Genomic DNA, 21,745 nt, shown 5'->3' with positions numbered 1-21,745 from the left:
AAGGATCATAAGAGCCTGGACCTGTCAGGTAGAAATTCTGTATTTGTCTGCTATTTTTAACAATTTAGAATCATCAACTACTAGACTTTAATGGTGAAATGCAGTCATACAAATTTATACCAGGAACCTCTATTTATTGAGTGTTTGCTAGCATAATTTAGCTCAAAAGTCCAGCTGCTCACTAAGGCATCTCGGCAAATCTTCCTTGATGCTGCCAATACTGCCTCTCATTCGATTTCTACATTGATATTATGAGGACCTCCTTCTCCAGCTCTCAGGATTTCCAAAGGAAGTCCAAAATTCAATCAAGGAGTTCTCCTTCGATGGTATTAAATTGTTTGACAACTCAGACAAACTTCTGCACATGTTAAAGGATTCCAGGGGTACTTTGTGTTCTCTTTGGGGGTTGGGGAGGGAATGCCAGGGATTTTATTCCAGACATGTCCTGGTTCCAAAACCAAATAGTAATTGGAGACCCATCCTGGTTTATGCAAAAATTAAAATGCCTATGGACAATGTTTTAAAATTCTACAAATTTTGTCAGACTAATACAATATAATCATGCCAATTTCAGTTGTTTTGGTAATTTCAAAATACTTGTGGACAACTTTGTCTTTAATGATAGATAACAAAAAAAAGTTTCTGGAAGCATTTTTGACAGATTCTTTACTAGGCATATTAATCTAGAACTGTGAGTAGTAATTGATTTAAATTACAATACAAAATTATATTTCAGGAGCACTGTGATGACTTAAGGGATTCAGGGGTAATGGAGAAGCTGAGGGTGAGAGAAGTGGTTGTGGAAAAGGAATCTGGGTGTGAACATGGAGGATTGTTGGTTGTGGGTATGAGAAATATGGAAAGCAGCTGCCCTCCATCATCTCCATGTGTTCCTCCCCACTCAGCCACCCCTTCCCCTATGGTTCCTTGGATTCCCACTTTGTGACCCCCCCTTTCCACCATACTCCTTCCCCATGAGTCCCTGCACCCCTATTTCCATTCAGTCCACACTCAAGTCTGTGACCCATACTAGCCCTTCTGAATGCAAGTCTGTGACACTCCCCCACCCAACAACACTTGACATCTAGTCCCTCACATCCCATGCCTCCTGATCTGGCCTCACAGGCAGGGCATGGTGAGGAATAGCTTTTTTTTCCTCTTCTATATCTGTACGTAGGGCTGCTTCCATCCAAGAGCAGCAGACCCCCTAATTTGGTGTAACAGCAGCCCTACATCCTAGAATTAAAGACTTGGGGCTATCACGGACTTCCATTAGTGTACATCTGGACTCCATCATATCATTCCATTCTCCAATAAAAGGTTTTTTCATATTTGTCCCTGCACTCAAAGGGCACTGAAATGTCTTTCCACTTTTCAAACATCCTAGTCTGGTTTGAGACTTCAGTCTGGTTCTTCAATGCCCTGCAAGATTTCAGTTTGAATTCTTGGCTACTTGTTAACTCACTGCTTACGTTGGCTGATGGAAACAGCATTTCTGGTCTCTATCATGCTGTCTTGACATGCTGAGGAAATAAGTGGGCATATGATATCCCTCTTTCTCATCACTTTTTGAAAACAAGGAATTGGGCAAAAGCACAAGTGGAACAGCAGCTAGCAAGGGGTGTGAAGGGTAAGAAGGGTTTCTATAGGCATGCTAACAATAAAAGGGCTATCTGGGAAGGTGTGGGGTCATTACTGGATGAGAGGTAACCTAGTGACAGATGATGTAAGAAATGCTGAAGTACTTAATACTACTTCTGCTTCAGCCTTCAGACAAGGACAGTGCTAGACAGTGCAGTAGGGAAAGGTAGAGGGCAGCCGTCAGTGGCGAAGGAATGAGTTAAGAGCTACTTAGAAAACTAGATGTACACAAATCCATGGGTCCGGATTTAATGCACCCAAGGGTACTGAGGGAATTGGCAGACATCACTGGCCATTATCTTTGAAGAGTCTTGGTACTCGGGAGAGATCCCAGATGATTGAAAAAAGGCAAGTGTTTTGCCCAGCTTTAAAAAAAAAAAAAAAAAAAAAAGGGTAGACCAGTCAGCCTTCCCTCAGTCCCTGGGAAAACAGTGGAAGGAATCCTCAAGGAATCCATTTTGGAGCACTTGGAAGAGGGGAAAGTGATCAAAAGTAGTCAACATCGATTTACCAAGTCATGCTTGACCAATCTGATTAGTTTCTATAACGAGGTAACAGGCTCTGTGGACATGGGAGAGTCAGTGGATGAGATATACCTTCACTTCAGCAAAGTTTTGGAGACAGTATCCCACAACATTCTTGCCCATAAGTTAAGGAAATACGGTTTGGATACATGGACTATAAGATGGATAGAAAGCTGGCTTGATGGTTGGGCCCAACGGGTAATGGTCAATGGCTCAATATCTGGATGGTGGTTGGTTTCAAGGGGTGTGCCCCAAGACTCAGTTCTGGGGCTGGTGTTGTTCAACATCTTTATTAATGACCTAGCTGAGGGACTGGATTGCACCTGCAGCAAGTTTGCAGATGATGCCAAGCTGTGGGAGAGGTAGCTATGTTGGAGGCTAAAGATAGGATCCAGTGTGACCTGAATAAATTGGAGAATTGGGCCAAAAGAAATTTGATGCGGCTCAACTAGGAGAAGTGTAGAGTCCTGTACTTGGGACGGAAGAATCTCAAGCATTGTTATAGACTGGAGACTAACTGGCTAAGCAGCAGTACAGCAGAAAGGGACTTAGGAATTATGGTGGATGAATGGCAGGGTATGAGTTAGTGTGCCCTTATGGCATGTTGGGGTGCATTAGGAGGAGCATTTCGAGCAGATCTAGAGAAGTTGTTGTTTCTGTCTGTTCAGCACTGGTGAGGCCACTTCTGTTGTACTGTGTGCACTTTTGCTTCCTTCTCCCCACCCCAGTATAGAAAGGATGTGGATGTACTAGAGCAGGTTCAGTGGAGGGCAACAAAAATGATTAAGGTCTGGAGCATGTGACCTATGAGCAGAGGCTGAGGGCTTTGGGCTTATTTAGTTTGTAGAAGAGAAGACTTAGCGGTGATTTAATAGCAACCTTCAACTTCCTGAAGGGGAGCTCTAAAGAGGCAGGTGAGAAACTGTTCTCAGTGGTGACAGATGGCAGAACAAGGAGTAATGGTCTGAAGTTGAAGAGGGTGAGGTGTAGGTTGACTATTAGGAAAAACTACTTTACCAGGAGGGTGGTGAAGCACTGGAATGCGTTGCCTAGAGAGGTGGTGGAATCTCCATTCCTAGAGGTTTTTAAGTCCTGGTTTGACAAGGTCCTGGCCGGGATGACTTAGTGGGGGTTGATCCTGCTTGAAGCAGGGGACTGGACTAGATGACCTCCTGAGGTCCCCTGCAGCCCTATGATTTTGACACATAACGGCTCCCCTATTTTTTTTAACTAAAAATACCTTCTAAGTTTCACAGTAATAAATTCATTCACCTTCCAACATTTCTCCCTCATCCTTGCCTAGATAAAGCGGAGGTACAGTTGCACCTATGTTTTGACGTCGGGGAACCCTAGTTTCCTATCTTGATAGGATTAAACCTCCCAGACTATTTGGTTCAACTGCAGATAAATCAAAAGGGTCTGCATCTCAAACCAATGCCATTCTAAGTGAATTTTCAACTTTGTTAATTGTAGCTACCAATTTTTAGTCTCCTAAGGACTCTCAGGCCGCATCTACACTAACAAGTTCTTTCAGAAAATCAGGCCCTTTTTTGAAAGAACACACAACATTTTCACACAATGCGCTCTTTAAATCCAAAAACTAAAGAATGTGGCTCTTCTCCAGAAGCCTTCTTTTGCTCCCAGATCAGGAAGAGGGCCGCCTTTCGAAAGCATTTTTTGAAGGAAGGGGGGAGGTATGTTGTAGACACACTGTAGGCCCTTTTTTCAAAAAAAAAAAAAAAAAAAAAAAAAAAAAGCAGTCATCATGTGACTTCTCGATCTTTGGCGTGTTCTTTTGAAAGAGCAGGGCCTGTGTGGACACTCTCTCTATTGAAAGAGTGGATTAATCTTTTTATCCGCTTTTTTGTGTGTTGACATACTCTTTCAAAAGAAGATCTTCTGGAAGAGCATCTTTCAAAAGATCTCTGTAGTGTAGACATGGCCTCACGGTATGTCTACACAGCAGCCTTATTTTGAAATAAGCTATTCTGGACGAGCTGTTCCAGAATAGCTTATTTTGAAATAACGCTGCTATACACAAAATGCATTTCAAAATGGCACTTAGCTAATTTTGAAATACAATGTCTACACACAATAGAGCCTATTTCGAAATAGACCCATTGGCCACACCATGATTTATTTTGAAATAGCCTCTATTCCCTGTCTAAACAGACCCTATTTCAAAATAGGTGCTATTCCTGATGCAATGAGATTTACCTTTTGAAATAAGCCAGCTGCTATTTCAAAATAGCGGTTGCATTTTGTGGATGCTGTGAAATGTATTTAGAAATAACAGCTGTTATTTTGAAATAGCTTTGCAATGTAGACATACCTTCAGATGTACAAAAGACCTCTACAAAGCCTATTTCAAATTCTCACCCTTTCTCAAAACCTTTCCCATTATTGAAATATGTAGTACCATGGTGGGGGTCCCCTAATGTGCCATTGCTGAGCACATTGCAAGAGCTCATGCAATGATTTTTCAATGCTGCATTTTGCACTGTTGTATTTTCTTCGATAGTCTGGCCCAGTTCAGAGCTGCCTACTCCTTTAAGGGAACCGCCCAGTAGTCACCTAGAATGGAGCACCCTTAGGGGTTCTACTCAAAGAAGAAGAAATGCTTATTCACCTAGTGTACTAACTAGTTTTTTGAGATGCATGTGCCTGTGGAGGCTCCACTACTTAGCCTCTGTTCCTTCAGCTTCAGAATTCACTGCTATGGAGCTGTGTAATAGAGAAGGAAATAAGGGCAGCGCACCCTCACAGTGCTATATGGTAAAAAACAAGAGGTCCTGTAGCACTTTAGACTAACCATTTTATTTATTAGTTGATGAGCTTTTGTGGGAAAGACCCAAGGATTGCTGGTTTTTTTGTGAAGCTACAGACTCATGCAGCTATCCCTCTTAGTGCTGTATGGTAGCAGCATAAATTAAGAGTCTGAGTAACATGCATACACTTGTCAAATGGACACTGTAAAAGAAATCCCCATTCAAAGATGCATGGGGCACAAGTGCACCTAGAATAAAGCACCTGTAGGAGAACAAATATCAAAGAATCATGGTAACCTCACCAAGTGAGCAACAGTTTCTTCTCTTCGTGCTATCAACCAGCTCTTCATATAGTCTTCATCTACTATTTTGCCGCCTTTTTCATGTTTGTGAGGCTGTTACCCGCAGAAGGGTACTCAGTAGGTTCCTGCTGGTTACTGCTGCCCTTTTAAAAGGACAGAGTGGGAGGAAGAGAGGAGAGACCCTTTTTGATTCAGGATACCAGGAAAGCAGTAAGGATGAGAACAACTGGCTAGTAAACAGTAAGGCTGATTTTAGTTTTTATGACCATAAATCAGTACTTAATTTCCTCCCCCCCAAGTAGTTTAATAAATGTATAACACAGTTGTTTTTCACCTTATGACACAAAACTGCCTGTGTCACCACCTTCTTGCCGGAGTATACCTCTGTACACATTCTTTTGGGACTATTGAACTCCTTTTATAACTAATGCTGTCCGTGAGGCGGGGGAAAGTTAATGTGTGCAGAGAAGGAATATTTGCACAATTTATTTCCCATAATAAAAAGTTCACTGCTTTAAGCCCTGCAGATGAATTTGATCCATATTTTATTAAAGGTAACCAACAGCTACAACATAAAATAATAAACAAGTAACACTCATTAATTTTTATGACCATCAGTCAGTAAAAAATAACTGAGAAAATAATTATTAAGCACCAGAAGGGGTATAATGATAATGACAAACTGGAACTACTTTTGTAAATAACAAGCAGTCCTGTAGCACCTTAAAGACTAACACATTTATTAGGTAATGAGCCTGTGTGAATAAGACCCACTTCCTCAGATTTTGGAGTGGGTCTTGCCTTCAAAAGCTCATTAAGAAATTAGATAGTCTCTATGATGCTACAGAACTGCTTGCTATTTGGAAAATTACAGACTAACATGCCTACCTCTGTGAGACTTTTGTAATTAGTAAATCATATCTCTGACATTAGATTCCTTTTTAAAGTGTTAATAAATACACATAACATACATCTAGTAAAACATTTCTCCTACATGCATGTATTCCAATTCTTTGTCTCTTAGTGGATAGATTTCATATTTAAAAAACAATGTAATACCATCAGTCAATCGTAGTAATGTGTAATGGCTGCATGAACTTTAGAGAAAATATATATCGTACTTTTCTATATCTAAATTATGACCTTATCGACGTTTTTGTTAGGTAACTAGCAGATGTACCTGGTATTGCACAGGTCTTTAACTAAAGTAGTTTTTAAAAAAAAAAGTGAAAAATGAACATGCTTTTTTCCTTTAATAGTAGTATTTTTCAAAAATTAAAAACGTGAAGGCTGGAGTGAGGGTTCAGTGATGAGAAGGGTCAGGGCATAGGTGGATTAGGGCAGAGGGTTGGTTGGGGCTCAAAGCAAGGGATGGAGGTGCAGAACTCGAGGTGGGTGGAGGTGCAAAAGTTAGGTTGGGGATCTCAGGACAGGGGACTGGGAGTGGGGCTACCAGGACATCAGTGGTGGCCAGGGCAGTGCTTCCCAGCCACTGGCTCTCCTTGCGGGGGGCGGGGGTGGTGGTGGTAAGGTTGTGATCCCTGGGTAGTGGCTCTTCCTGGGAGAGATCTGGTGCTGTTCTTTTTTTGGGGGACGGGTGCGGGGGGAGACGTTGTGGCCTGGCCCCAGCCTGCAGCTGCACTGCCAGCCTGCAGCCTGTCTGAGGTAGCAGTCTGAGGGCAGCTCCCATCCTGCTGCTGCCCTCTAGCCATGCAGCTTTTCCAGAGGGCCTTTGTTTGGGGTAGTGGCCACCACGTCCTCTAGCCTGTTTGGGCAGAGGGGTGGAGGGGCATACTCTGCCAGCTGATCCCAGCCTCCAGCTGCCTCTCTCTCTGGACCTGCACTGATCTGGGTAGGTGACACATTGGGGGTTACCCTCGCCCCCTCCATCCTGCAGCTTGTTTGTTGGGGACATCCAGGGACTGGCCAGGCTCTGGGGGCTGCCTCCAACCACCAGTACCCCCTTCTGGCCTACAAGCTGCCTGGTGGGACCAGGCTCTGAGTGATGCCTCTCCCTCCTACCTCTGCTGTGGCCTGTAAGCTGTTAAAGTGGGGCCAAGGCTCTGGGCACCACCTCCAGTTCATCCCCCGCCCTGCCACCAGCCTGCAGGCTGAATGGGGGAAAGGCACAGGGAGCTGCTGTACCACCCACTCCCCAGGCTCCATCAGGCTGTCTCAGTGAGGATGGGGGCAGACTTCAGGGGCTGTCCCCTCCAGCTGTCACCTATGGCTACAGGCTCTGGGGGTGGGGAGAAAGGTGTGCAGGGGAGCAAGGTGCGTATCCTCCAATGATTTCCTGAAGAGTTCAGGATGTCTGCAGTCTGCACATTGTTGGGATGAGGTCACTCTGTGGGATCCAGGGGGCTGCTCCCCCAGCTACCCCTTTCCTGCAGTCTGTCTTGGGAGGGGCAGTGGGAGGTGGGAAGAGGGTACAGGGTCTGCCCCTGCTCCAGGGAGAAACCTCCCCACCTGTGGTCTGGAGGCTGTTGAAATGAGACTGGCTCCAGGGGGCTGTTCCCCCTCTAGGTGGCCCCCTGCAGTTGGGGAAGGCAGCCACCATGGGCTGTCCCAGTCCAGGAACACTTCCCCCCCCGCCCCCAGTTTGCAGGTTGTCAGTTGGGGGTCAGTCTCTGGGGGCTTCCTCCAGCAGCCCCCTGCCCTTGCGGGTAGGGCCAAATTCCAAGGGCTGTCCCTGGCCTCCAGTGCCCATTCTCATGGCCTGTGAGTAGCCCACAGACAGCCTCCCTCCAGCTGTCCCCTGTTGTCTGCTGCCTGTCAGGAGGGAGGCAGCCTTCAGGGGGCTGCCCCCTTCAGCTGCTCCCATGTGGTTTGGTATCTTGGGGGCAGGCTCTGTGGGCCCTTTTTCCCCCCCACCCCAGCTGTAGCCTGCAGGAGTGTGGCCTGTAGACTGTCTGGGTGGGGCGGGGCAGGCTTCAGTGGAATGACTCCCTGCCCCCCAGCAGCCACCCCCATAGCTTGCGGGCTGTCTGGGTGTGATGGGGTTCTGGGGGGGGCTGCCCCGGTCTCAGTCACCCCCTCCTGTGGCCTGTAGGCTTTTTATGTGGGCAGGTGGGGAATACAGGCTCTGGGTTTGGGGCAGGGGATCTACTTACATGGTCTTTGTAGCAAGCAAGGTGGTGGAACCTTAGCCCTGCTGTCCTCTCTTTTGGTGCTGCAGCTGCCCCCAGTGCCCATTCTCAGTACTGTACCCCTCCCTCAGCCCCTTCCCTTTCCATGTTCTGGGAAATCCTGGAAATATAGACATTTCCCACTTTCTAGGTACAACCAACCCTGACCTTGGTTTAAGTTTGGGTAAGAGGAAGCTGCATACCAAATTTTCTTGTTTTGGCTCTTGTGATTTTAAGAGGAATTATTGAGCAAATGTAGCACAGACACTCTGAAATGATTTATGCCTATTTAGATATTTTAAAAACTAAATCGTATTAGGTCTAAGACAGTGAGTCTCAACATAGGGGTATACAGAGCTCTTCCAGATGGTACATTAACTCAGTGTTTCTCAACCTTTTTATGAATAAATAATATTGGACTTATTTTATGTTCATCTAACTTTTTTATTTATCCTCTTTGCACAAACAGAACAGCCATGGCAAGGTTATTGTCTATAGGCAATTTCTTCAAACCAGCCTGTTATGATTAAGTTGTTTAAACAAAGGTGTTGCAATGGTAGGACAAAATTTGTGTCTGAAAAATTGTAGGTACTGTTTGTATTTAATTTTGAAAAAGGGGTACTTTATTTAAAAAAAAATTTGAGAAACACTGGTCTAATATAGCACATCAAACACCAGACCTGGAATGCAGCTATTTACAAAAGATGAGGATGCCATCTTTTGGAAGAAAGAGAAACAAAAAACATTTAACAAACAGCTAAGGTATATTGTGGATTGGATTCTGCTTTTTGACTTTATATATTATAATCCACAGTTCCTCCTAGTATATTAATCAATGTTTACTGTAGCCTAGTACCATGCCAACTGTAGTTACCCTCTACTGGCTTGCCTGGACTGGGATAAAGTGTATTTTTAAAACACGTTAATATGATTTAATTAATGCATTTTAAAATCCTAGGGTTCAGTTGCTCCCAATGGTAGTATTTTAAAATACTATTTGCTCTGTCTGCATTGTAACTTTAAAGTTTTATTTAAAATGTGTCTGATTCATTATGTTGCAAAGTCTGGGTTTCAAATGTAGTAGAGAGATGCTTAAATCCAAAAAAAGTATATTTTATTGGATTTTTAAATAAATGTTACTGAATTTACATTTTTGGTTTAACTTGGCTTGCCAGTATTTCTTAAAGATTATTGAAGGTACTTTTAGTCAGAGTTGGCTAATGAGAGATTACAAACCAGTCTTCTTTTCCGTCTTAACTATTTTGTGGTTGAGTTGATAGTTTTTACATATTTACAGAAAAATATAGAATTTACTTATACGGTAATCACATTTGGGAGATCAAATCTTGAATATTGAGCATGAGTATACACAATGTTGTATGTTACATGATGATACAATTTTCAGACTTTTTCTTTTCTTTTGTTATAGCTCCATTGAACCTCTGTATTTCACCTATGGAATCTTGTTTGCCTGTGGTTGTTCATTTGCATACCAGCCATCCTTGGTCATTCTGGGGCACTATTTCAAGAAGCGCCTTGGACTAGTGAATGGTATCGTCACTGCGGGCAGCAGCTTGTTCACTGTGTCACTGCCTTTCCTTTTGAGAGTGTTGATTGATTCAATTGGCCTGTACAACACATTAAGGGTCTTGTGCTTCTTTATGTTTGTTCTGTTCCTGGCTGGCTTCACTTACAAACCCCTCATACCCAATGCAAGTGAAAAAGAGGGTGGAAAGCAGGGGAAGTTGACATTTCCTCCTGCAAAGAAGATTTTCAGTTTCTCTATTTTCAAGATTATGGGTTATCGAATCTGGGCTTTTGGAATTCCAGCAGCCCTTTTTGGATACTTCGTGCCTTATGTTCACTTGGTAAGTGTGTGTCTTTTGCTGTGTTTTAATTTTATTTAAAAATATATTCCCATTATGTTCTGGACTAAGAAAACCATTAGTAACAGGAATACCTAACACCAAAGTTGTCCTGGGGAGGATCATGTGACTTGCATTCCAATGTCTGAAATTGAGGTGATCTATAGGTCTCAGTAAGAACCTTGTCACTCTTATTCTGGAGGTAGTTCAAGTTTTAATTCCTCATTTCCTCCCCTGAGGAGTTATAGCACGGGAGAGCCTCTGCTTCACTTCAGATGAATTTTGTATTGTTAATTGAACAAAATAGTTTTATCTTAGGCTCTGAACAGTAAATATTGCCAGTTACACAGTATATGTAACTTTTGAGTGAGGCTAGTGCCTGAAAGCAGCATGTTTGATTTCAGAGCAGTACTGAGATTATACTTTTAGAATGCACAGACATTATGCTTTGGACTCATTGGGTACTTTATGATTAAACTCCTGCAGATAATAAGGTAGGGAGAGTTAAATCATGAATGTAATGATAGAATTAAAATATATAGCAGAAAAAAGTTCTGATTTCTAGTCCATGCTTCATTTCCCCTTTTGATATATATCATCATCACTGTCTAGAACTTTGCTAATGATTTGCACTGGTAGTAAATCAATATCTTAACAAGAAATTATTGGTTTTGTTAGAATCTAAATATTTGAGCTATTCTTTGCATTTCCCTTTGAAATTTCAGAATTAAAAAAAAAGTAAATTTGGAATGTTATGTAGGTCCAGTAGTATCATTCCCATTCTCATTCTTATGGGTTCATAACTGCCAAGGTTGGTGCTCCTTTAGGATAGTTCGTATCTCACTATAATTATTAATGGAACCTGGAACTATGATGCCATAAAAGTTGTCAGTCATACATATCTACGTGGATTCCTTTGACCTCACACAAGACAAAAAGGTACGCTCTTTTGCCTTCTCTGTCTACAGTGTTCTTACTCTAATCATATTTGGTGCAAATTGAAGGCTTCTTACATGAACTTCATCCATCTGGCCATGTATTGCATTTCTTACCAAGTACTGAATTACTTTTGAGCAGTTTTCTAACTGGGGTTGAGCCTGAAAAGATGGACATGCAAAGCAAAGGACTTAGGCCTCCTCTGCACTTTAAAATTAGATATACATAGGTGCTATGCTCAGAGCTGTGAAAAAATTCAGACCGTGAGCACTGTAGTTAGTCTGTAGTCTGTCCCTTAGTGCAGATGTGGGTAGGTTGATGGAAAAACTCTTTGATACAGCTACCATCTCTCCGAGAGATGGACTAACTACATTTTGGAAGAACTGTTCCATCAGTGTAGGAAGCATTATAGCAGTATAGGTTCAGTGCTGTGGATGTGCCACTGTGGTATCTGTAGTATAAGGGTATGCTTAAAAAGAAATAAACTTGAAGGAATTAACTGTTTATTCCAGTGGTTCCCAGCCTTTTCGCTAGTGTGGACCCCCCACATAAAAGCCAATTCAAGCTGCTATGTACACTTCATTAAATGAAAAAAGAAATGACAACATAAATTATTGGACAGCAATTAAAAACATTATTGGAAGACAATTTAAAATAATTGATTGTAACTTTGCAATTTATTTAAAGGTTATTTTCTATGATATTTTTATTTCTTTTATTTTGATGGGATACATTTTATTTTGATTGGATGAATTTTATTTTGAGATGATGGGATAAATTTAGAAATGAGAAGTATGTTACTGAAAAGTGTTAGGGGAGAAATGGAAAAAGGAAACAAATCTATCAGGAGAGAAAGCAATATAGGGGAGGAGGAGGTGGTGGTGGAGGAGTATAAAAGATTACTCAGAAAAATCTGTGCTGTCTAAATGCAGGACAAAACAAGTGACGTAAAGACAAGGAAAACAGGAAAGCAAAGGGTAGATTAAGTAGGGATGGTCATACAGTACTGCATAATTATCTGATGAAACACTGGTATTTGTGAGAGAGTTTACTTGATAGTTTGTTGTGGCGTCTACAATTATATTCAGCAAACGCATCACATTGATGTTGGAATTTGTCAAATACATTAAATATAAAGACTTGTAAACTATTAATTAAAACTCTTACACTATCAACCAACTTACTATTTAAAGTCGCAATTAAATACAGCACACAGTTGCTTTGTCTTAATGAGGTAGGACCTGGTTTTGAGATGAGGTGTGTGACAAAAATAACTATAAAAAGGTGACTTTTACAGTGGGGTGGAAGTTGAGGTGGGAAGAAATGGTAAATCCTGATAGGGACATAGAAGCAGTAAGATGGGAAAACCATGGGGGAATCTGCCCAATTCCTTAGTAGTTTATACACAAAGGCGAAGAGTATGGGGAATAAAGAGGAATAAGTGGAATTTTTATTAAAAAGCGAAATTGTGACTTAATTGGCACCATAGAGTAAATCTTAGAGCTTGGAATATTGGTATAGAAGAGTATGGATCCTTCAGGAAGGACAGGCAGAGGAAAAGGGAGGGAGGTGTTGTACAAGAATGTATACACGTGTTGCAAAGTCCAGAAGGTGGTGGGTGAAAGGCTAGCTGCATGTCTTTGAATAAAGTGTGTGGGGGGAGGGAAATCTGGGGCAACATTCACATTAGATGTCTATTAGAGACCACCAGATCAGAAGGAGAAAGTAAATGAATCACTTCTAGGAAAAATAACAAATATTCAAAACACAACTTTGAACTATTTATCCAAATCTGTTGGGAAAAATTTAGTATGACAAAATGCAGAAAATCCAGTGTATTCTTGGAAAGTGTTGTGGAGAGCACCTTGTTTCAGAAGGGCAGCCATTTCAGACTTGACTCTACTAACAGAGTAATTGGTAGCAACAGAGAGGTAGCTGTATTAGTCTGTATCCCAACAAAACAAAGCTGCAGAAATGTAGCACTTTAAAGACAAAGGTCATCACTGCATAAATCATTTTGTTAGTCTTTAGAGTAATTGGTAGTAAACTGAATGTGGAAGGCAGCTCTGCTGAAAGTGATCATGAAATGCCAAGATTCATGATTCTAAGGAAAGCAAGAAATGAGAACAATAGAATAGGAAACATGCACTTCAAAAAGCAAGACTCAACAAAGAAATGTAATGTCATATAGGAAGAAAATCTCCAGAATAAAGGAGTTCAGGAGAGCTTTCTGTTTCTCAGAGACCATATTTAAGACACAACTGTTCTTCCTATCTTTCCCAACACAGGGGAAAGATAGAAAGCCTAGTCAGAAGCCAATACAGTTCCATTAGGAGCTCTTATTACCTGAAAATCAAAGAAGAATTCTACAAAAAGTGAAAATATGGACAAACTATTCATGTGTACAAAAGAATAGCACAGCCACCTGTAGTGTGAAGTCATTAACATTTAGCAAGTGACATATAAGATATTGGGAGTGAAAGAAAGTTTAAGGAAAATACAGGCCCTCTGCTTAATGGGGAAAGAGTGACCTAACAGACAAAACCAAAAAGGGTGTGTGCTTAATACCTGTTTTTGCTTCAGTTTTCACCAAAAGATTAATTGTGACTAGGTATTTAACACAATAGTAACAGGGAGAAGGCACGCAAGCCCGAATAGGGAGAGAAGAGGTTTGAAATATGGAAGCACTAATTTGAGGAATGTGTTCTTTACAGGTCACATGCGTGGAAGGGAAAGAGGTTCAGGGTGTATCTATGCAAATAAATAGTTGCTTTCTTTGCAAGACCTGCTGGGTAGCACATGGAGCAGGGTTTTTGGCCTATTGTAAACAACTTGTTGCAAAATCACAACTTATGTTGTTGCCCAGTGTAAGAATTGTGGAATACCTCCAATGTTTTAAATTATTGTGGGGATACAGGGCAGTTATCATCGCTGTGTAAGATGTGGGTCACAGAGGGCTCCCCTCTGCAGAGCACTGTGAAGCAGAAGTAGTGGAGGGGTTACTGGTTGAACCAGCTGGGACCCTTCTGGTCCTGTAGCCATAAGTGTGGTTTGATTGGAGGTGAATGCATGGCTTTGAAGAGGGTGTCGCCAGAAAGGTTTTGGCTTCCTCGACCACAGGATGCTATTCCAGGAAGGACTGCTAGGCAGAGATGGTGTTCACCTTTAGAGGAGGGGAAAGAACGTATTTGGGCACACTGGCTAAACTAGTGAGGAGCGCTTTAAACTAGGTTCGATGGGGGCAGGGGAGCAAAGCCCACAGGTAAGTGGGGAACATACAAACCTGGGAGATGGGTCAGAAATGGGAGGCAGCATGGGCAACAATGTCAGAGTAAGAAGAGGGTCAGGGCAAAACAGGGAGGCAAGATCAAATCAATATCTTAGATGCCTGTATACAAATGCAAGAAGTATGGGTAATAAGCAGGAAGAACTGGAAGTGCTAATAAATAAATCCAACTATGACATCGTTGGCATCACGGAAACTTGGTGGGATAATACACATGATTGGAATGTTGGTATTGAAGGGTACAGCCTGCTTAGGAAGGACAGACAGGGAAGAAAGAGGGGAGATGTTGCCTTATATATTAAAAATGTACACACTTGGATTGAGGTGGAGATGGATGTAGGAGATTCTCTGGGTTAGGCTAAGGGGTAAAAAACAAGGGTGATGTCCTGCTAGGAGTCTACTACAGGCCGCCTACCCAGGTGGATGAGGCTTTTTTTTTTTTTTTTTTTTTTATATAAAACAACTAACAAAGTCATGCAGGGCCTCAGATTTGGTGGTGATGGGGGAGTTCAACTATCCAGATATATGTTGGGAAACTAATACAGCGGGGCACAGACTATCCAGTAAATTCTTGGATTGTATTGGAGACAATTTTTTATTCCAAAAGGTTGAAAAAGCTACTGGGGAGAAGCTGTTCTAGACTTGATTTTAACAAATGGGGAGAAATTGGTAGAGAACTTGAAAGTGGAAGGCAGCTTGGGTGAAAGTGATCATGAAATCTTAGAGTTCACAATTCTAAGGGTTGAAAGGGAAAATGGCCAAATAGAGAGAATGGATTTCAGGAGGGCAGATTTTGGTAAACTCAGAGAACTGGTAGGTAAGCTTCCATGGGAAGCAAAACTGAGGGGGAAAAACAGCTGAGGAGAGTTGGCAGTTTTTCAAAGGGATGTTATTAAGGGCCCAAAAGCAAGCTGTCCTGCTGTGTAGGAAAGATAGAAAATATGGCAAAAGACTGCCTTGGCTTAACCAGGAGGTCTTTCATGATCTCAGAACTAAAAAGGAATCATAAAAAATGGAAACAAGAACAAATTACAAAGGATGAATATAGGCAGTCAACACAATGCAGGAGCAAGATTAGAAGGGCTAAGGCACAAAATGAGCTCAAACTAGCTTCAGGCATAAAAGGAAACAAGAAGGCTTTTCATAAATATATTAGAAACAAGAGGAAGACCATAAACCAGAAATGGGTAGGGCCATTGCTCAGTGAGGAGGGAGAAACACTAATGGGGAACTTGGAAATGGCAGAGATGCTTAATGACTTCTTTGTTTCGGTCTTCACTGAGATCTGATGAAGGAATGCCCAACATAGTGAATGCTAGTGGGAAAGGGGTAGGGTTAGAAGTTGAAATAAAAAAAGAACAAGTTAAAAATCACTTAGGAAAATTAGATATCTGCAAGTCACCAGGGCCTGATGAAATGCATCCTAGAATACTCAAGGAGCTGATAGAGGAGGTATCTGAGCCTCTAGCTATCATCTTTGGAAAATCATGGGAGACAGGAGAGATTCCAGAAGACTGGAAAAGGGCAAATATAGTGCCTATCTATAAAAAGGAGAATAAGAATAACCCAGGAAATTACAGGCCAGTCAGTTTAACTTCTGTGCCAGGAAAGATAATGGAGCAGGTAATTAAAGAAATCATCCTGCAAGCACTTGGAAGGTGGTAAGGTGATAGGGAACAGCCAACATGGATTTGTAAAGAACAAATCACGTCAAACTAATCTGATAGCTTTCTTTGCTAGGATAACGAGCACTGTGGATAGGGGAGAAGCGGTATATGTGGTATATGTAGACTTTAGTAAAGCGTTTGATAGAGTCTCGCATGATATTCTTATAAAAAAACCTGGGTAAATACAATTTAGATGAGGCTATTGTAAGGTGGGTGCATAACTGGCTGGATAACTGTGCTCAGAGAGTAGTTCTTAATGGTTCTTAATCCTGCTAGAAAAGTATAACAAGTGGGGTTCCGCAGGGATCTGTGTTAGGACAGGTTCTGTTCAATATCTTCAACGATTTAGATATTGGCATAGAAAGTACGCTTATTAAGTTTGCAGATGATACCGAGCTGGGAGGGGTTGCAACTGCTTTGGAGGATAGGGTTGTCATTCAAAAAGATCTGGATAAACTGGTGAAATGGTCTGAGGTAAATAGGATGAAGTTTAATAAGGACAAATGCAAAGTGCTCCACTTGGGAAGGAACAATCAGTTTCACACATACAGAATGGGAAGAGACTGTTTAGGAATGACTACAGCAGAAAGGGATCTGGGGGTTATAGTGTACCACAAGCTAAATATGAGTCAACAGTGTGATGCTGTTGCAAAAAAAGCAAACGTGATTCTGGGATGCATTAACAGGTGTGTTGTGAAAAAGACATGAGAAGTCATTCTTCCTCTCTACTCTGCACTGGTTAGGCCTCAGCTGGACTATTGTGTTCAGTTCTGGGCACCGCAGTTCAAGAAAGATGTGGAGAAATTAGAGGGTCCAGAAAAGAGCGACGACAATGATTAAAGGTCTAGAGAATGTGACCTATGAAGAAAGGCTGAAAGAATTGGGCTTGTTTAGTTTTGGAAAAAGAGAAGATTGAGGGGCAACGTGATAGAGGTTTTCAGGTATCTAAAAGGGTGTCATAAGGAGGAGGGAGAAAACTTGTTCTTCTTGGCCTCTGAGGATAGAACAAGAGGCAATGGACTTAAACTGCAGCAAGGGAGGTTTAGGTTGGACATCAGGAAAAAGTTCCTAACTGTCAGGGCGGTCAAACAGTGGAATAAATTGCCAAGGGAGGTTGTGGAATCTCCATCGCTGGAGATATTTAAGAACAGGTTACATAGTTGTTTATCAGAGATGGTTTAGACAGTACTTGGTCCTGCCATTGGGGCAGGGAGCTGGACTCGATGGCCTCTCGAGGCCCTTTCCAGTCCTAGTGTTCTATGATTAGGAATACTTCTCCAGGGGACTGCAGGCCCTGGTTGATCATAGACATTCATGTCTGGTGGTGGGTGGACTGGGCACATCTGCAACTCTGGCCTGTGGTGGAGGAGGGAGGTGGGTACTTTAATTCCCTGCTGTGAGCTGGCGGTCATGAATGTACAGATGCCACTCTTGAATTATGGGGGATGCAACCTACCCTGTCATGCCCAGGCTCATGAAACCCTATACCACCCAGCTGGGTACTGTTCAATGGCTGCCTGAACTGTGCCAGGTTTCAGATCGAGTATGCCTTTGCTTGTCTCAAGGCATACTGCAGGTGCCTGCTCACCTACCTGGTTGTGGGGGAGCACAACATCCCCCAAGTTATGGTGGTGGTGTGCCCTGCAGAACACTGTGGAGGGGAAGGTAGAAGACTTTCTCCTGGGGTGGGGTGGTGGTCACTGGCGGTGAGTATGAGCAGCCGGGTGCAGCTCTGATCTGCCAGGCCCATCAGGATGGGTTGTGGGATCTGCAAGGTGGCCCATCAGGATGGGCTTATGAGATCTGTGAGGCCCTCAGGGAGAGCTTCTCCCACAGCCCTCTGTAACCTCCCAAGGGCCCCCCACAGCTGGGGACTTGGGCCCACAGTTCTACCCTGTCCCCACCGTGACCCCTCCCTTTGCACCTCACCCGTTCCTGACCCCTGCTAAATGAAGACTGACACAGGTGTGGTGCTCAAATAATTATTTTACTGAACAAAAGAAACAATGCAAAAGAAATGGTGTAACAAACAACTATTTGCAAACAGTGCAGTGAAGTACTTACAGTGGGGTGGGGATCTTGGGACAGAGGGTGTGGGGGACACTTAAACCATGGAGGGAGTGCGGGAGGTCACAAACGCAAGGAGAAGTGGGACCCTGAGCAGTATCAGCATCAGGATCCCTTCCTGCTGTGGGTTCAGTGCTCCCATCAGGGGTGGGTTGGGGCCAGGACCATGAGGAGGTATGGAGGTGGTGGGGCTGGGCAGCAGGAGTGCACGGTGGGGGGGGGGGCCCGGGGAGAAGGGGGCATAGCCTTCAGCCATTGCAGAAGGTCCAGGATGCCCTGTGGAGTGGCTGGCAGAGGGATGGTGAGGGTGGCAGTTGGGAGTAGCTGGGCCATCGTGTCCTGCCAGATGCTGGTGGTGGCATCAAAGCAGGACATGATTTGGTCCCAGGCCCATGACCTCCATTCCCTGTTGTCCTGCAGCTGCCACTCCATGGTTTTGGTCATCTTCCAGAGGGCGGCATTGTGGTCCCTCTGGAGGTCCTCCTGGTCGTAGTGATGGCCCCCGCCCCCCCAGCTTCTGCCCTGCTGCTGGAATGGGGCTGGCCCAGGCCTCAGACTACGTAGGTACAGCTGTGAGGAAGAGAAGGAGGGGAAACAGTGAGTCACAAACACCGTACAGCCCCCAGGGCCCTGGCCCCCACCGTGAGCAGTGACAAACACCCCCTTCCACCAGGCCATGTGATGGGAATGTCCTGGAAGCAAAACCATATGTGGCCTGCACAGTGGGCCCTGCCACATGGCAGCTCTGTGGTGCCTCTGGGACCAGGCTGACTGCAGTGCAGCCCTGGCTCAATGGGCTAGCAGCCAAGGGGGGTGTCCAGCCACAGAGGGGTCCTGTCCTGGGTGGCGGGTGAGCTGGGAGCAGCCTGGCCCTCCCTGGCACCCCCTTTTGTGCTCTCAGTGACAGACACGGAGCCCTTAATGATAATCATCTTTACACTGCTGTTAAAATATTTCATTGTCTGTAGTGCTCCCACATATTCTGGTAACTTTTTATGTAAACTATTGACATGATGTGCTAGAAGCTTTTAGAGTACCTCCATAGAATTAGCAAATGCACATTATTTCAAGTAAAATTGCACCTCCAGTTTAACATTGGCTGTTAATACTTTTTATTTCTCATGACTGTCTCACTTATTTAGTGCACTTCACTTCTTGAATTCAGGGTTTTGGTAACTCGAGAGAGTTGATCTGCAAATATTAAGTATTAAGTAAGCAATGTTTTTCTTTTTTCAAAATGCCATCATTAATGCTTTCAAATATTTTTTCATTTTATTGAAGGTGAAATAGAAGTACAGTTGTATTTTTAGCTTGTAAAAATATTTGTAAGTAGTTCCTTTAGACTACATTTTGATATTGTATATCCTCCTCATTGAGTTAACTTTGGTCCACAAGAGCTCAATCTTCTATTCTTTAAATACATTTTGTAGAAAAGCTTACTCATAAGAGTGCTTTCATTTATTTACCAAAAAAATGAAATGTGTTTAAATAAAGTTGCAGAATTGTCTTGTACAAAAAATCCTCTACAGGTTTTCCAGAAAATAGTTGGTGTATGTCAGTTTTTTGACATAGCACGCCACTGATACTCTTTAGAAGAGAAGAAAAATTGCAAAATAACCTCACAAAGAGCAGCTTTTTATTGTTCCTTACAATTGTTTGCTCAAGTATTAATTTCACTTTGTAAGACTTCTTGTGAACCGGAAATGTTACTTCGTAAACATACTTTGAAACAAATCCAGGAGAGATGCATTTCTATGTAAATCATATCCTTTATCTAATGGATTCAATGGCTTGTCTAGATTATTTATGCCTTTTTTAAACTGAATAAATCTGTAGTCTGTCATGTTCATTCCTTTGGCTCCTTTTCAAGAAGTTGTGCATTTTCTTTTTTAGTTTTCCTGTGGCATTCATTTTCATGGTACCCACCATTGCTCTTTGAGAGGCTACAACCAGCCTCTTTTCTAGAAAAGTACAAGATAAAGATACGTTTCAAAGGGTATATAGTACTTATAGATCATTATATGTCAAACTATAGTTCTATCTTCATATTGTAGGTAATTTCAGAAAGTGAAAACCATTCAGATTTTTCCACTATCATGGCTGCAAACATAAGTGCTATCTCTCTCTTTTTCATCCACTTTATCTACCACGTTTCAGTCTCACAAAAAGAAAGTTCTGAAAAAGGCTCTAATGTTTAGTTCCAATATGGTTGTTATATGGATATTTCTAATGAGCCAGATCTTCAATAGCTCCTACACTTTACTTGCTTTTCTAATCTTTGATTTATCTTCCTTCAGATACCAACATCTGCTGCAATTTGATTGCCCAGGTTAGTGAAATTTACCCCCTTTGTCCAGCTCTGCAGTTATCCTACACATGTATTCCTTCCCCAGTATTCATCAGTGTTGATCTAGAAATGTTTATTCTTTGTTTGGCTACTTTTCTTTTGAAAGTCATACACTCTCTGCATTTTATTAAGGTAGAGTAGAAAAACCTGAAGGAAATAAACTTCAGTTCCTCATTTCCTCTGTATTAGTAATTTTTATAAAAGTACAGTTAAACTATGGTCTCCGTACCAACACAAGGGAAGAAAAGTCACATATGCAAAATGTGATAAAACTCAGTTTAATCCAGTGGTTGAATCCTACAAAATGGAAGGAAATAAAAGTTAATTGAAAGAAGTAGCTGTTTATTTTAGGTTGTGGATGTACCCAGTTGTGTTAACTAAGCACATGTCTAAGGTTAAGAGTAAATTCCTCTTTATTAGCAGAACAATATCAGCAAATCAGATGGTGCCAGTTTTGTTATTTATCAACCATTTCATATCTATGGAACCAGACATACTGAAGTTGATACATTGTAATTTCATTTATTAAAATTTCTCTGACCACATAGTTTTAAAAAATGTCTCTCTAATCTAAGCCACTCATAGACAAGCAGGGTGTACAGTTTCAGTATCTGGAAGACAAAGTGTAAGTGTGTGCTCTTATTTTTCACAAAATGCTAGATAACTGATGCCAACTCTGACTTAAATATATGGGTGCTTAATGTGAATGATTCTCAAATAAAAAAAATATGAAATGTAGCCCATAAGGAAGCTTCTGAAATAGATTGTTCTGAGAAAGATACTTGAATTTCTTGTCTTCTTTGTGTTAATATGTGTGAATGCAAAGTAATTATAAAAGTATTTCTTCCCCTTTTATTTTAACCCCATGAGCCTCCAAAAATTCAAAATCACAAGCAAATTGTCTTCATTTATCTTTATATATAATGAGATTGTCATTGCCAAAATTGACCTTAGATCATTATTGACTTCCAGCTTCTTTCTGGTGGTTATTAAAAATAATTGGTCACAGCCTTTTACAGAAATAAGGAACAAAACTGATCCTACCATGGTGTACATTTGTGGTGATTTCAATTCAGTTTGATCATTGGTGTGGAAAACTGATCTAAGCAGTGGCATATAAAGTAATGATAGAGAAATTTCAAAAGGTTGAGAAACTTTGATTTGGTTCTGAAGAGCATGCAATTTGTTTCTCCAAACAATACAGATTTCTTGAG

General features: G+C 42.1%; 1 protein-coding gene across 1 annotated transcript in view; it reads left to right on the top strand.

Moving 5' to 3' along the window:
* Positions 1-21,745, top strand: part of SLC16A10 (solute carrier family 16 member 10) — a 98,177-nt gene that overhangs the window by 41,388 nt on the left and 35,044 nt on the right. The window contains exon 3 of the mRNA XM_074990734.1: positions 9,793-10,231. Within this exon, the coding sequence (XP_074846835.1) occupies positions 9,793-10,231 (439 nt within the window). The remainder of the gene's footprint in view (positions 1-9,792; positions 10,232-21,745) is intronic.

Source organism: Carettochelys insculpta, chromosome 3, assembly GCF_033958435.1.
Source record: "Carettochelys insculpta isolate YL-2023 chromosome 3, ASM3395843v1, whole genome shotgun sequence".
NCBI classification, from domain to species: Eukaryota; Metazoa; Chordata; order Testudines; family Carettochelyidae; genus Carettochelys; species Carettochelys insculpta.
Note: the sequence above shows the minus strand (reverse complement) of the source record. Positions and strands in the feature narration are given on the sequence as shown.